The sequence below is a fragment of the Oculina patagonica genome, chromosome 2 (genome assembly GCF_052425735.1).
Source record: "Oculina patagonica isolate OP01 chromosome 2, crgOcupat, whole genome shotgun sequence".
NCBI lineage: Eukaryota > Metazoa > Cnidaria > Anthozoa > Scleractinia > Oculinidae > Oculina > Oculina patagonica.
Genome location: NC_135759.1, coordinates 38,056,865 through 38,072,254, shown reverse-complemented (window position 1 = coordinate 38,072,254; position 15,390 = coordinate 38,056,865). Strand labels below are relative to the sequence as shown.

At 39.0% G+C, this 15,390-nt stretch overlaps 2 protein-coding genes and 1 non-coding gene across 3 annotated transcripts in view; 1 reads left to right on the top strand and 2 right to left on the bottom strand.

The window, feature by feature from the left end:
- Window positions 1-15,390, bottom strand: part of LOC144644617 (sushi domain-containing protein 2-like) — a 69,779-nt gene that overhangs the window by 38,228 nt on the left and 16,161 nt on the right. Inside the window, 1 exon segment of the mRNA XM_078504144.1 lies at window positions 15,139-15,309. Coding sequence (XP_078360270.1) covers window positions 15,139-15,309 — 171 coding nt within the window.
- Window positions 57-10,606, top strand: LOC144642065 (calcium/calmodulin-dependent protein kinase type II delta chain-like). The gene is made up of 6 exons (XM_078501063.1): window positions 57-300; window positions 3,829-3,921; window positions 4,319-4,394; window positions 7,098-7,192; window positions 9,054-9,168; window positions 10,384-10,606. The coding sequence occupies exons 1-6, from the start codon at window positions 216-218 to the stop codon at window positions 10,481-10,483; spliced, it is 564 nt and encodes a 187-aa protein (XP_078357189.1). The 5' UTR covers window positions 57-215; the 3' UTR covers window positions 10,484-10,606.
- On the bottom strand, window positions 3,699-3,771 carry Trnas-gcu (transfer RNA serine (anticodon GCU)). Its single transcript has one exon. It is a non-coding gene; the product is annotated as a tRNA-Ser (tRNA).

Genomic DNA, 15,390 nt, shown 5'->3' with positions numbered 1-15,390 from the left:
AAATAATTTCACCCCGGTGAAAAAAAGGATAGATTTCTCACAGGCGTTCACTTACCAAATTAGGGCCCGGTCTCTCTCCTAAACGACGAGGAGGAGACGTAGAGATAGCCTGGGGTGGAGGTTGCTTCAATGCTTGTGTAGTTCCTCTGTGACAGACAACCCGTTCAAAGCCGAGGTCGTTTCTCGGGGCAGTACCATAACTATAACGGTTAACTATGTTGTCCGCCGGATTGCGTCTTGTGAAGAAACTATTCAGTTGGTCGCTGAATTATTATCGACAAGGAGTGACATCTCTCTGTGGTAAGAACAGTAACCATTTTTATTCGTATTAAGCAACCCGATTGAAAGGCAAACATTTCCCTATAACACGCTTTATCTCCCTATACCCCTCAAGTTCCGAGTTAACAGGAGTCGACTGTGCACAAGGCATGTAACTTCAAGACCAAAGAATCTAGTACACCCTCTGAAATCACGTGAATAAAATCTTAAAATTGCCTTGATTCGCGTTTTGTCAGAGCCGGTCACAAGCTCGCTCTTCTACAACTGTGACTTGTTCCGGCCAGCCAGGACAATGAATGCATGTTTAATTTGAGCAATACTTGAATACGCGCGTCAAAATTACATGAAACATGCCTACAAAAATGTAGATTTAAGGTACTTAATATTGGGTTTGTTACAAGGAGTTAGTAAATTTGCAATTTCAATTTTAATTGATCACAGTTATTAGTTTTAATTTATGTATACGCTTTTGGGGGATTCCTATGTCGTCGCTAGGAGACTTTGAAAACTAAAACTTGTTTATAAATTACAGAGAAACTTTCCAATTGTTTTGATTATGAAAGTTCTTAAACAAGTACAAGTAGCCTGATGCGGTGCCGCCATTGCGTGCACGTGGTCACTTTCAATGCCGACACGCCTGACCGAATACTGGGATGTGTAGACGCTTCGCTAGCTCCGGCGTATCCAGATCAATTATTAAAAAAGGAAAAGAATTACTAGTCATTGATATTATTTAAGTAGAAGGATCGTTCTCTGCCTTACTAACTCATTAATCTATATGGCAGAAGAGTTCGAAATATGTATATTCGCTATTTTGAAAGAATTGTGTGCCTTTAAACTGAAAGCATTACATAGCTGTTCGAGATCAAAGGTTAAAGAACTTTTAAGGTCGGCACACACTATAGGCGACATGTGGCTGCAAGACGTCGCGGCGACATGTCAAATCGTGTAACATGGTGCATTCTTGCGAATTCAAACGAATTCAAACTGGTTTGATTTCGTGCGACACATTGCAGCGACAAAATGAGCGATATCGGCGTTGTCGCAACGTGTGTATACGTCTGCGACAAATCGCTGCGACAAAATATAAATTACCAAGAGAGATCGTCATGTATTTTCGCCATATTGAATTGAAAACCTAGTTAGTTCCCACTCTTCTAAATTCACTGTTTGTGCACCGAACAAACGCCTTGTTGCAGCGACTTGTTTTGAAGCACTACACACGGAGCGACTTGTCGCCTAGTGTGTCCCGACCTATTTAGCTTCCCATTGGTTTGATCACTAAGGTGAAAAAAGCCCTCAGGTGGCTCGTCTTTTCCGAGCGACTGGCGAACTATTTAACTTGAACACTGTGCACTGTAAGACTTCAACACTGTCCGCCGTTGCTGGAAAATACGCAAATGGAATGATGTAGTTTCAAGGTACCTGGGTGCGTTTCTGATTACTGGAGCATTAATAAATTATCAAATGTCCGCAGTTTAGTCTTTCAATTCTAAACCTTGAAGCATAACATTTGTTCACAATTGGTAAAACAAAAGATTCAAAAGATAACAGATAATGTACCTCAAACCCGTGCTAATCCGCAAAAGAATACAGAACACCGCGATGATCCCGAAGAATCTGATGCATGCAAAGCTATTTTCTGACTTTGTTCTGCCTCGGTTTTCTTCAGTTCTTTATGGAAAACAATTTATCAGATACCTTGGCTCTTACCTTTGGACCAGATCGAGCGCAACTTACAAAAAGACAATGACAATCGCAATTTTAGAGACAAACATCTCACTGTTCTCATTGATAAAGCTTTTCCAATTGTCCCATACTTACTACTTGACACCTAACACTTAAGTTTTATCGCCTTTTTAACTATTCCTCTGTATTTTGTTTTATTTTATTTTATTTGATGGCAAAGCTAATCTTAGGAAATCCGAGCTGATTGGTACTTTCTTGCTCGGAATTTTGCCAAACGGACCGTTTCTGGCCGTGTTCTTTTTTCGAAGGCCGGCAAATTCAAAATTTGCAACTAAAACTGCGAAAAGAAAATGTGAAAATACTCTCATTACCTTATACACACTATCTAAAAGATTGATATTTTACAGAGCGTACTTAAATTATGGAAGAATATTCACCGCGCGATTTTTTTTATCCTTAAGATCGGGAAACTTCTGATGTAAAAACTAAAAAGGCATGGCCAGAGTGCCCTATAATAAACTACTTTCTTAACAATCTTGCTCAAGCCGTACTGGGCAATGTTGACATTCGTACTTTTAAAATCGTTTTACGATTTAATTATAGGGACGGACCATTATTTTCTTGGAGGGGGGGGGGGATGAAAAATTTTCCTCTGCAAAATTTTTAATTTATTTTATGCACCTCTGCAAACAATTTTTTTTTCGAAATTCTTACTATTTTGCAAACAATTCATTTTGTCTTTCCAGGCCCTGCAAACAATTTTGTTCAATATTTTTCACCCCCCCCCCCCCTCCAAAAAAATAATGGTCCGTCCCTTATTGACAATTTTTCTGATTTTAATATCATGAAATCATTGTAATTTTTACTGTAAATTGTTAATTTTTATCCATCTTAATGTAAAAGAGTTTAATCTTAATATCGCAACCTTTGTGGAAATTTCGCCGAGTAAAAATCTAAAAAATTAGGTAAAAATCTGTTAAAACTGTCTGTTTTTATGCTAGAGACGATAAAGTCGTCTAAACGCCTTTAACGTCTTAGACGTTAAAGACGTTTAGACGACGTCTGGTATAAAACGGGACGCATTTAGTAGACGGCTTTTCAGAAAAAAATAAAAAAAAGACTGGGTTCTACACTCGGAGGACACTGGACACGAAGACGTAAAGCCATCAGTCTTTAAAGGCGTCTGTCTTGTTTACTGTTTTTATACTAGTTAAGGACGTCACGTTTTTATACTAGACGACTTTAACGTCTGAGACGTTAAAGCTGTCCGATAAGAGCGTCGTTCAGACGCTCTTACGAAAAGGCGTTAAAAGCGTCTGTCTTATTTACCGTTTTTATACTAGACGTTTATGTCGTCTCGACTGGGGAGACAGCTTTAACGTCTACTGACGGCTTTAGCGTCTCTAGCATTAAAACGGCCGAAAGCTTATCATCTCATTGATAATGATAATGAATTTATATAGCGCATTTTTCATATACATATGTTCAAATGCGCTGTACACATACTGTAATTTACTACACAAGGCCAGACCACAACACCGGGAGCTTCATGCCCTACTCTTTGCGAATAGTGTGTGGGTTCTTTAACGTCCCCTGTTATTAAACTGAAGATACAGGAGACAGGACCTACGGTTTATCGCCTTTCCGAGAAGACTAGAATGTCTAACCATTTGCAGATGTAATTGCAAAGGCAGCACATTCTCCTCAGTTATTTTAAGACCCTGAGTGTTGGTCCGGTCTGGGGTTCGAACCCACGACCTCCCGCACAGCAGTCCGGCGCTCTACCAACTGAGCTAACCAGGCGGCGATTTAAACAGCTTCATGGACTAAAATAAAGGCTCCCTTTGTTGTTATTTGCAGTTCGACCTTTTGTTACCAAGAAAGAAGGATTAGATGAAGAAAAAATGCCTCAGTCTGAAGATAAGCAAAACGTTGATGTAGAGGCTCATAAAGGTTAGTTTAACAATTGCCTTTCTGTCTGTCTGTCTGTCTGTCTGTCTGTCTGTCTGTCTGTCTGCCTGTCTGTCTGCCTGTCTGTCTGCCTGTCTGTCAGTCTGTCTGTCTCCCTTGCCTGTCTGCCTTCCTGCCTGACCGACTGACCGACAAACCGACTGACCGTCTGACCGACTGACCGACTGACCGACTGACCGACTGACCGACTGACCGACTGACCGACTGACCGACTGACCGACTGACCGACTGATCGACTGTCCAACTGACTGACTGACTGACTGACTGACTGGCTGACTGACTGACTGACTGACTGACTGACTGACTCAATTTATTTATGACTATAAATGGTGCAAACGTTCTTTTGATGTAAAGGTTAAACAATTCATCCTCTTTATAGCTCGAGAGCAACATATTATCGATCTTAATCAGAAGCTCCTTACAAGTATAACGGACGGAGACTATGAAACCTACAGGTATTTCTGCGGATGTGTGTTTCCGGTATTCACAAATGTATTATTTGAAATGGCGTCTTAATACGCGCGCAAATGGAATTAATGTCACAAACGCTTTATATTTAGTATATTAACCCCTTCAGACAGCTGGTTTATTCATTTTATAACCTTCCGATTAATTTCTACAACACGCTTTATCGCCGGTAAATAGGAAAAAACCTACAGTGATAATCAAGGCATAACTGCGGTTCAAATAGGGTGGTTTTTACTTGAGTGTCGAAAGTAAATTGTGTTTGCTTTGGTTTCACTACGCTTTATAGTGAGAGGTTTTACACTCTCGCGCTGTTTTCTTAGCAAATCAGTACTAAAACCAAAACCAATCGTGACTCGCTCATACACGTTTTCCCGCGCTTCGTGTACATGTATTTGCATCGAGTTTTCATTGGTTGTCTGTGAACTTTGCGATTGGTCAAAGTAATAACTTTGCTTTTGGTTTTCCGACACTCATTTGAAAACTGTTCTAGATGCAAGTTGATTAGTTAATTATTAGTTGATTATTTTTACCACTGTGATTTGATTAAAAAGTTAGACATGAAAAGATGCCGGATTGTTCGTTTGTTTTGTACTTGTCTAACAAATCGGGCGACGGATATCAAATCGGAAATAAAGTAAATAAAGACCTTCAGGCGGCTGGTATATTGGAGGATAATTCCCGAGGCTGAAAGATTGTCTAAAAATGAAGAGTTGGCCGAAAAGCGAAGCTTCAAGGGCAACTGTGAAATTTTGAGGACAATCTTTCGGCCAAGGGCATTATCCTCCAATATACCAGCAAGCCAGAAAGGGGTTTATTTATTTTTGCCAACGAGACAGCCGAGCCAAGAGGTGAGGCTGTCGAGGCGGCAGAATCATAGAGCCGTGTGCGTATGAGTGTATAGGCAGAGAAAATCTTAAGTTCTGCGTAAGGGACTTTTTTTTGACCATATTTGGGTGTAAGTAAACCCCATATTTGGGTTGTATTGTTCTTCCCAACTGGTTCCCAGTCTCTCACTCCTTGCTAGAGAGCAAATGACCAAAATGGCGTCCACGCGGCTCGCTGTTAAAATTTTCAATGTGGTCATTCATCCCTTTACCGATAAATACACCTTTAGGGAATTATAAATCGAAAGAGAATACCCTACAGAATATTCGACCGCCGAAAAACTGAACATCAAGGTCTTCAAAGCGATGAAATAATCTTTCGACTTTGGAGTCCTTTTAGACTTGCCCCAAGTCGACTCTTTGGAGCGACGAAGTCGCGAGCAACGAGCGCTGGACGACTTAATTACCGGAAACGGACTTTGAGAAAGTCTAGAGTCCTTTGATTTACGATCGAAGAGAGACATGAAAATCAAAAGCGAACTGTTGACTTCAAATAGAGTTTTCTTGACTTATGAGAATGCTGAAGTCGGGTAAATGCTTCCTTTTAGTGTTGATTGTGTTTATAGTAATTGTTTGACCGATGATTTATTCCAAATCAAATACCGCTTATATTTTATTTGGCACGCATTTTCGCTCCGCGTAGGAATAACATCAACTCAAAGCGACGCTCACTAAAATTACTGCATGTCATACACACAAGAAAGTCAAAAGATTTTGCTTCTAACGGCAAATGTAATGTTAACTTGAATAAAAATTTTGTCTCCAAATAATCCTTGACCGTTCAAGTTTTGTTTTCTGTTCAAATTTTTCTGACCCGTGCATTACTGTCTCTGATTACTGAAAATTATTTTTAAAAAAAGCATCTTAGCAGTTTTGATTTTGGGATTTGATTTATAAGAAGTTCTTGAAATGCAACTATCCCTTTTGTGGACGGAAACATTTTAACCATCGCGTGTTGTATTTAAAAAACAGTGATTTAAAAACCTCATTTATTGCCTACATTTCGTGACATTTTAACGTTGAAAAGAATTTAAAGATTTGTCAAGAGTTATCAATCTGTCAAACCCGTAGCCTGCGTAGCAGACATCTGTGTACGTTTTTTAGTGTGTTTAAAAGAGTGCGCGATCGCGAGAATACGCGCGCTGGAAACTACGGCGCCTGCTAACGCAGGCTATCAAGCCTGTGTCATTTATGAACACCAGAGAAATAGCACTTTTTTCGCATATTACGTAAAATACAATTTACCATATCAGTGGTCATTTCAAATATAGTTCTATCAAAAACCATTCAATATCTGTTCTTATGAACAAACATGAGTATTTCGCTCGTTGGCACTTAGCGATAGGTACAACTAGTATAACCCCTCGATTAATTTCTACAACGCTTTTTATCGCCAGTAAATAGGAAAAAACCTACAGTAATAAACACGGCATGAGCTCATATACCATTGCCTGTTAACCAATCAAAACTCAGGAATTTCAATATACCATTGCTGATACCCTTCGTCCGATTTTGTACCACATGCGTTTTGTCCAATGAGTGCGCGCGATAATTAATCGGAGGGTTATAATGACGCTCGTCAGAGTTGCAGAACTGTTTAAACAAAATTTCGGTTGTTTTGACACTTTTATTTGTAAAAATCTGATTTTTGCAGCCTTTTAACTTTTTTAAAAGGGCGTAGATTAAGAAAACTATGCAAGTTTGTTCGTTACGGTACGTAGTTAACTGAGCAGTTTGAGCCAGTTACAAAACTTATATAAATTAAAACAACGCAGAGCAAACAAGCTTTCTTTTTATCTGTTTCAGAAAATTAGTCGATTCTCATGTAACATCGTTTGAACCGGTCTCTCCAGGTCAACTGGTTGAAGGTCTAGAGTTCCACAAGTTCTATTTTGATAATGGTAAGTTAGTCAGGCGAATATAGTTTGTGTGTTTTGTCGGTTTTTTTTTTCAATATCGTTTCTTTTGCACGCTTTATACTTAAGATCGCTTGCCCCCACTACTACAAACCTGGACAAAACTGTTGAAACACTTAGCAAATTTCCATTTATTTAGCCAACGGAGTTAAGTTTTGCAACCCCCCACCCCCATTTCATTGTTGTTAATGCTTTAGTGTTTTTAAAACAAAGCCTGTTGAGCCGCAAACCACAAAAAAACAACATTGATTAGGGAGGAGGGGGATAAGATATTTTAACCCGCCTGCAAGTCGAGTCATTTGTGAAAAATGCGTAAAATGCGTATGTGTCAACTAGTTTTGTCCAAGATTGTAGTAACTTAACAACCAACTATTATCGAGGCGTGAGCAACGGTCTAAATAAAAACAAGGTTTACACGCTATTGGACAATATTAAATGGGGAAAGTAAAGAAAATGAGAAAACGAAAGATATAAACAAATTAAATGATTAATACCCGATTCCCTCTATAGCGCGCGCCTGCAGGGAATCACGGTAGTTGTATTCATCAAACCATGCGCGAGACTAAGCAACGCGCTTCGTTGCTTAGTCTCGCGCAAGGTTTGATGAATACAACTACCGTGATTCCCTGCAGGCGCGCGCTATAGAGGGAATCGGGTATTAATAAGTGAAAAAGTAAACAAGCAATATAATAATACAATATAACACACACACGAAAAGCTAGAAGGCAATGGATTAGTGGAAAACGCCGGGCCGCGGTCCCGGGGTACTGGATCCGGGAGTCTGTGGAAAACGCGGGGTCCTGGGGTGTGGAAAACCAAAAAAATAAAAAATACATATATTTCTGGCTTAAAAGACAAGTTAACTTTTTGTCTGTCAAAATGTTTTACCAACTAACTCAGGATCTTTGTGAAACGTGTTTACATATATCGAAAAGCCTATTACATGTAAACATGTCGTGAAGGAAAGCCACTAAAGCGTTGTGAATCATAATTATCTTTGTGAGCCTTTTCATCATCAATTTGTTTTGGTTTCAAAAAGAAATTATATATGAGTAATAAATCTTTTGTTAGTGACAAATAATTTTCTGTAAAAAAATTTACTCAGAAAACATTCAGACAAAACTACCAGCCACCATTGCTCGTATTTCTCACGGGAATACTGGCACTGGCGCTGACTTCAATCGCCGAGTTTTATTCATGAATCGGTGCACAGTGTCGTGGTTTTGGGCGCTTTTTTAAATACCGGCTATTAAAAAAAAGAAAAAAAGAAGATAACAGTCGAGGGTTTAAGCGAGTTTAAGTCAAGAGTTCCTTTTGGCGTGGCTTTTAAAGAAATAATGGGAAAAAAACATCGTTGTAAAGCAATAGACGATTTGCATGATGACATCATTTGACTACAACTACCAGAATTCTTCGCTTTTTCTTTTTATCATTCTAATTAGAGCAATTGTTTTTCAATCCCCACTGCGGATTCAAAATTTAAATAACAAAAGAAAAGCGAAACGAACGGCGGATGTCGCCCTGAAGTAAGACTCTCCTTATGTGTTTTCAAAAGGCTCACAAGTGGTTTTACTGTGAAATTAAATTCCAGATTGTAAGTCAATGGCTTTTGTTAGGGTAAAGATGGGTTTCTTCTGAAGGGGTTTTAAAAAATCGTGATATTTCTGGGGGGGGGGGGGGGGAGTATAATGTCGGCATTTTGATTTTTTTCCTAAGGGGGTATGGATATAAAATGGAATGGCCCACAAACAAAGCAATGAGCCAACCAAACCTCATAAAAATTTAACTTACACAATAAAGGTACAGTTAAGGTCACAAGGTTCTTCAGAGTTTTGATTCTTTTCAGTTATTAGCAAAAGAACAACACCAGTCAATACGACGATTTTTTCACAACGTGTTCATATGCTGGGGGACGACGCTGCTTGTATCTGCTACGTTCGGCTTCGACAGTTCGTCAACAGGTAACATGCAAAAACTAGCCATGACAAATGTATCATGTGGCTTTTGTAACTGCCAAAATCCTAAATTGCCTTTTTCAGTCTCATGCTAATAAGCTTCTCCTTAAAATAACATCAGTGTTAAGAAATAATACTCATTACCGCGAACTAGTTAACTGAAGGATTTATGAAATGAATATATAAAATTTAATATAGTTGTACTGCGGATATACATTTCAAGCAAATGAAAGATCATTGCAGTAATGTACTCAACTAAAGCAGTAGAGAAAAGCAAGCCTTGAAAAATTCAGGCTTGAACAGGAATTGAACCCATGACCTCTGCGATACTAGTGCAGCGCTTAAACCAACTGAGCTATCAATAAATCACTTTATTTAAGTGTCAATGAATTTAGCACTGCTGTGTTAATTGTGGACACTGTAAATAAATAAACAAATATTGCACATCGAACACCTCCGGATTACAAGTCCAGTGCCCTGACCACTAAGCCACGCTGCCTCCTTCCATCCGTTAAAATTTCTTAGGGACCTTCATATCGGAGTACTACTATGAGATCGAGTACGAGTACGACCTCGAATTTCAACCTGGCCAGGTTCCCAGAGCCCTCACTTCTCCATGTTGCTGACCTTGAAAAGGAGACTATTGGTATGAGATTAGCATAGAATCTGATGATCAAAGACAACAGGTGTGAAAAGTCGTACTCGGCTCCGATTTGAAAATCCCGAGGAGATGTACTTTTACAGCTTTCCAACAAAAACTACAATCCCAGACAAAAAGAGTTGGGAACTTTGTAAACACATGCCCGATTAAAGAGAGTTTCGAATTCAACTTATCAATCCCCATTCCTGTACTGCTGTAGGATCCCCCCATTCCTCCTATCAATGTTGGTCCCTCCCGTATGTGTAAAGTTGCTTTTCGCTCAACCTTGAAGAGGGAAGGGAGAGAAGAACAAAAGGGCAAAACTTCCCAAGATTTTTGTCTGGGGTTGTAGCTGAATCAAAGAAAAAAAAAAATACAGTTATTGACTGAATTCGGTCGAGTCGAGCGGGAAATATTTGGCCGTGGGTCACTTTGCCTCGCTGCGCGTGATGCATATGCCGTGGACTGTGCTCGAGTTAAATGGTAACCAGTATGACCCTCCTACTCTGTCATAATATGTTCACTCATTTTTGCAAAGCAGTAATTTACTTTTTTGAATTTTTTTGCTTTGCTTTATATAGTGCTGGTATAGCCTCGGAACAGCAATCAGAAGAAACACGTGTCTGGCACAAAAGGTCAGGACGTTGGGTCATGGTACATCTACACAGTACATACGTGTAGTTCGAGCAGTTTACAATTGGTCACTCACCGTGCATTAAAATGCAGACGTTCTAGTATGGAAAGAGAAAGAAGTGGCACGTGGCTGTTACAATGAAGTTTTTGCTGTACTGAAGATGCATACATTAAAGAAATAAAGTTGTTCTCATCGTGAGGCTGAAGCTTAGTATTCTACAGTTCAGGAAACCAAATTTGTAAGACCTTAGTTATTGTAATTGTTTTATTTTGCGTAAGTTTAATCACTTCTGTGTTTGCAACTTCAATTTAGGAACCCTGGGAACGAAAGCTCTCGTATACGGACAAACGTCCCTGCTGCCCGTTTAGCGCGGCAAAAACCCGATTTTGACAACTTGAAAAGCGCTCATGTCAGATTTTCTGCTGTGCACATATTTTATTCACACACAATAAAATACAATACCTTTGTTTTAACACGATAAAAATTAAAGCTTCGCTTTCGAGGTCGTGTAACAAGATACTAATTACAAATAAGGGAATAAAATGACTTTTTGAGGGAATATTGTTTATTTGCGCCCGCGTAGTGTCATTTGTGGCCCGAGCGCGAAGCGCAAGGGCCACAAATGACACTACAAGGGAGCAAATAAACAATATTCCCGAAAAAAGTCATTTTATTGTCATTATTATCAATAACTTAAAACACGGCCAAATAACATCCAGATAGCTAACACATTCAAATTAATGAAGTTAGCATCATGAGTTTCAATTCAAATAACACAAGTACTTCGTCGCAATGAAAATTATAAACGATGCTACTGAGGCTAATGTCTTTGTGTAGTTGTAGTGTAAAAGAGGTAACTGCAGTGTCTCTGAGAATAATGAGCATTATTAACTGCGCTGCGCAGTTCTTGCTCTGCAAGCGGTTTTTTTTTCTCAGTGACCAGACTGATGCCCCCGCTCGGCCGGGCTTGGGTCACGCAAGGTTTAAAAGCTAGAAAAAACTTACCAATGGAAATTTTCAAATGCCTTGGTCTTAATAAGCATGTTTAGCGTGAGATGTCCGATTTTGAAGCGTTTTACTCAAAGAAATTTCTAATTTTTCACGCGTCGAAAGAAAAATATATTTCAGCGGGCCAGAATCTGTGAATAAATACCATTACGTTGGTGTAAAAGAATGTGCTGACATGACAAGTTTCACTTTCGATCGGCTAGACCTCGAGTCACGTAATTTTTCAAAGCGATTATCAGCTACCTTTCAAATCTTTGCGAAGCCATTAATCTTTCTTTACAAAATTCAGTGTGAAGTATTTTGAAGCGTTTGAATCGAAGAAAATACTAAAATTTCACGCTTTAAAAAAATACGCTTTAGCGGGCAGGAATTTACATTTATTTACATTACGTTTGTGTCCTGAAATGTGCTGGCGTTAGCAAATTTTTACTTTGATCGGCAAGCATTACGCAATGCTCTGAAAGGTTTAAATCTGCCACAAACGAAAACTAAACAAATCCTCTGGTCTTAACTTAGCATGTAAGTGTGAAATGTTCGACTTTTTAGCGTTATTTATTTTTGGAGCTGTGTCATCCATAGGATTTCTGAAATCTGATGGAAAATCACTGAGACAAACCCTGACTTGCAAGGGTTACGTCATTGCTAAATTAATTCCCCGGGGAATTCCCATTCAGCAAAACACAGGTCTAGTGTTTTTCTCAAATTTGATTTAATTATTTGCTCCAATATTCTATTTTCGGAGCTGGTTATTCAATCTTTAAACGGTAATAAAAGACAACACTGGATGCTGATTTAAAAGATTTTTTTGTGTCATGGATTAGGATCGAGGGAATTAAATTTGGCCACCATTAGCATATAAAGTAAGAAAAATATTTAATTTCGGATGGAACTAGCCAACCATGAAATGTCACGCAAGGTGTTTTCCTACCATCTTGTTTGTCAGTCGCAACATTGTTCGACGCAGGTAAGGGGGATAAGGGGGGGGGGGGGGCGGCGCATTTTTTGTTCCCCCCACATGGCTCCCCTAAAGTGCTCACGAGACCAGCGCAGTTGTAAGCTCTAAGAGCTCTTGTTTTTCATGGATAATTCATGGATAATAATACTTTACTTTCTTACATTTCCGATTGAACTTCGGCGTAAAATTTCTGCAACTGCTTTATCTAAATTAGCTCGACCGGAGATACACAATTCAAGTGAACGATGTTTTTTTTCTCGCAAGACAACAAGGAGTTGCTCTCTTTGTCTCTTCGCCTTGTGCATCTACTTCTCAATCTGATTTTTTGGCTGTATTTTGTCCATTTACAACAAATAGACTTTGATTTTTCCTACCGAACACAATTCGCTTGTCGAAAAACTGTTCGAGACTCTTGCTGTACGCGTACGCACCTGAATGGTTTTCCCGCGTCAGCGACTATGATTGGTTAAAGTTAATCGGATGATGAACTGAGAACCAATCAGCTGCAGGGCCGTTAATGCATTAACAGCCCGCTAGTAGTCATTTGCGGCCCACAAAGCGCGTGTTTTCAATAGGGCGGTTTTCAATTTGGCCGCGTGTATTGATAATAATAGTAATTAAAAATACTAAGCTACTTAAAAAATGCTAATTTCGAAGAATACTTGCACACCTAGTTAACTTAACTAAGAGCAGCGAAAACGTTAGTTAGCTATTTTTGTAGCGTGACCTCTTCTCTGTTCACTCTAACTAGTGACAGTCAGGAAACTGACGCACGGTGATCCAAAATAATACAAACCAGCTAAAGTTACAATGCGGTTTTTGATGTTTGGTGCGTTCAAGATGAACATAAATACCTGTACAAAAAATGCGTGATAAATAAAAAATACTAAGACACTTAAAAAATGCTAATTTCCAAGTATTAAAATGTTTTAATACTTGTCACATACTTGCACACCTCGGATCGGTGATCCAAAACAATACAAACCAGCTAAAGTTATACCCGGCAGGACTCATGCTATTAAACTATATAAGACTCAATTACAATGCGGTTTTTGATGTTTGGTGCGTTCAAGATGAACATAAATACCTGTACACATAATGCGTGAAAAATAACGGGGATGAGTAAAAACAATAGAATGAAAAGAAATATTGACTTTATGAGAAACGATCAGGTGTAATCTTTGTACAGCAGACCATGTATTTGCTGAGATGAATTTCAGAGCTTTCTTGTGTTTGATTTTGCATATTTATGTTCATGTCGACGCCGGACTTCAAAAGAAGACTTAAATTAACCCAAGTAAGAAAAATATACTATACCCGCTAAGTACCCGGAAAGGGGGGGGGGGGGGGGGGGGGGGGGGTTAAAAAAAAAAAACACAAAAAATATCCAGGAAAACAGTACTGCCGGACAATATTCTCGATTGAAAAAAGTAGAAATCACTTTCCACCCATTTCCGCGCGCCCTCCGCAAAAAATACTGTACCAATTTCAAACCACTTATAATAATATCGTGCGAAAACGACTAAGAAATCAGCCAACTTTGCGTTTATAGCTTTTGCTTATACCTAGAGTTCTCCCATTGGCAAAACTTCAGAACGCAGACCTTCTGGCTTAAGATCATTAGATGATGAGTAAGCAAGGTTGCTATTTCCAGCTGGTGAAGCCGCCTGTACCTTATTACGTTTCTGATTTTTGCGTCTGCCTTTAAGAAAACTGCTGACCACAGTGATTGCTGCGATGACTACAAACATGGCTGCAGCTGAAACAGCAGCGAATATATACCATGGTGTGCTACTGGATACAGTATCTGTGTAAGGGAAAAACGGCTTTATTAGTGAGTTCAATTGGTATGAGTATTAAGTATGATGTATTACTATCCAATCTAATCTTCATTAAGTGGAATCCCGGTTGTGTACGCACTACGTATAATGCTAAGGTAGAATAATTGAAATCAGGATAGCTGTTACAGTATACCCGAGCCGTTGTGTACGCACTACGTATAATGCTAAGGTGGGATAATTGAAATCAGGATAGCTGTTACAGTATACCCGAGCCGTTGTGTACGCACTACGTATAATGCTAAGGTGGGATAATTAAAATCAGGATAGCTGTTACAGTATACCCGAGCCGTTTTCTTTCATGAAGGTATGACGGATACGTAGTAAGAAGAAAATCATAGTATTTCAAACTTGGTTTAAGCGCCAGTATTGTGCCGAAGGCAACTATGCATTGTTCCTGAACTATTCAATAGTCAATGTTTACAGCTCCTTAGATTATCTTAGAGTAAATTCTCTACTTTCCAGCATTATAAAAAGGTTCTTTCTTATTCATTGAAAAGTATAGTTTTCCAGAATCCTAATTCCTTGAAAGGCCATTAATCCGGGATATATAACATGGAGTACTATTACGTCAGCCTATAGACTGTAGCTCCTGATTTATCTCCATAATATTTTATAGTATGAGCTTGAAGACTGCCTCATGGACCAATACAATTCAATATTGGCTTTCAGTTCCCTCCTGTGTGCATTCTCACTTTGATTTACTTTATGATGTTTGAAAGAGTAGTTAAATGCTGACCAAATCAATGCTCAGATCAAAATATTAACAACTTAACCGAAGTCCCAACATGCTTAGTAAGAACGCATTTGGAATTAGCTTGAAGCGTGGAACAAATATCGAATAATATAATAACAGGATCTCAAAAAAATATTTCACCGCACAATCTATCCTCCATCCTACCTTTTGAGCATTTAGGTAAAGTTCCATTCCATTGGCCGTCCTTCCCGCAAAGAATAGTGTTTGAGCCAATCAGCGTGAAGCCTTTAGCGCAGGTAAACCAATAGCGCGAGCCTACGCTTGTACCGTTAGCATGCGCATGACCGTTTTCAAAAGACCCAACAGGAAGGCAAACTGAAAAAGAGAAAGTTATCCATGGCTGAGTATATTAAAGCAAGCTAAAGAGGTTGGAAGCCGTTCAAAGTAACAGAATAG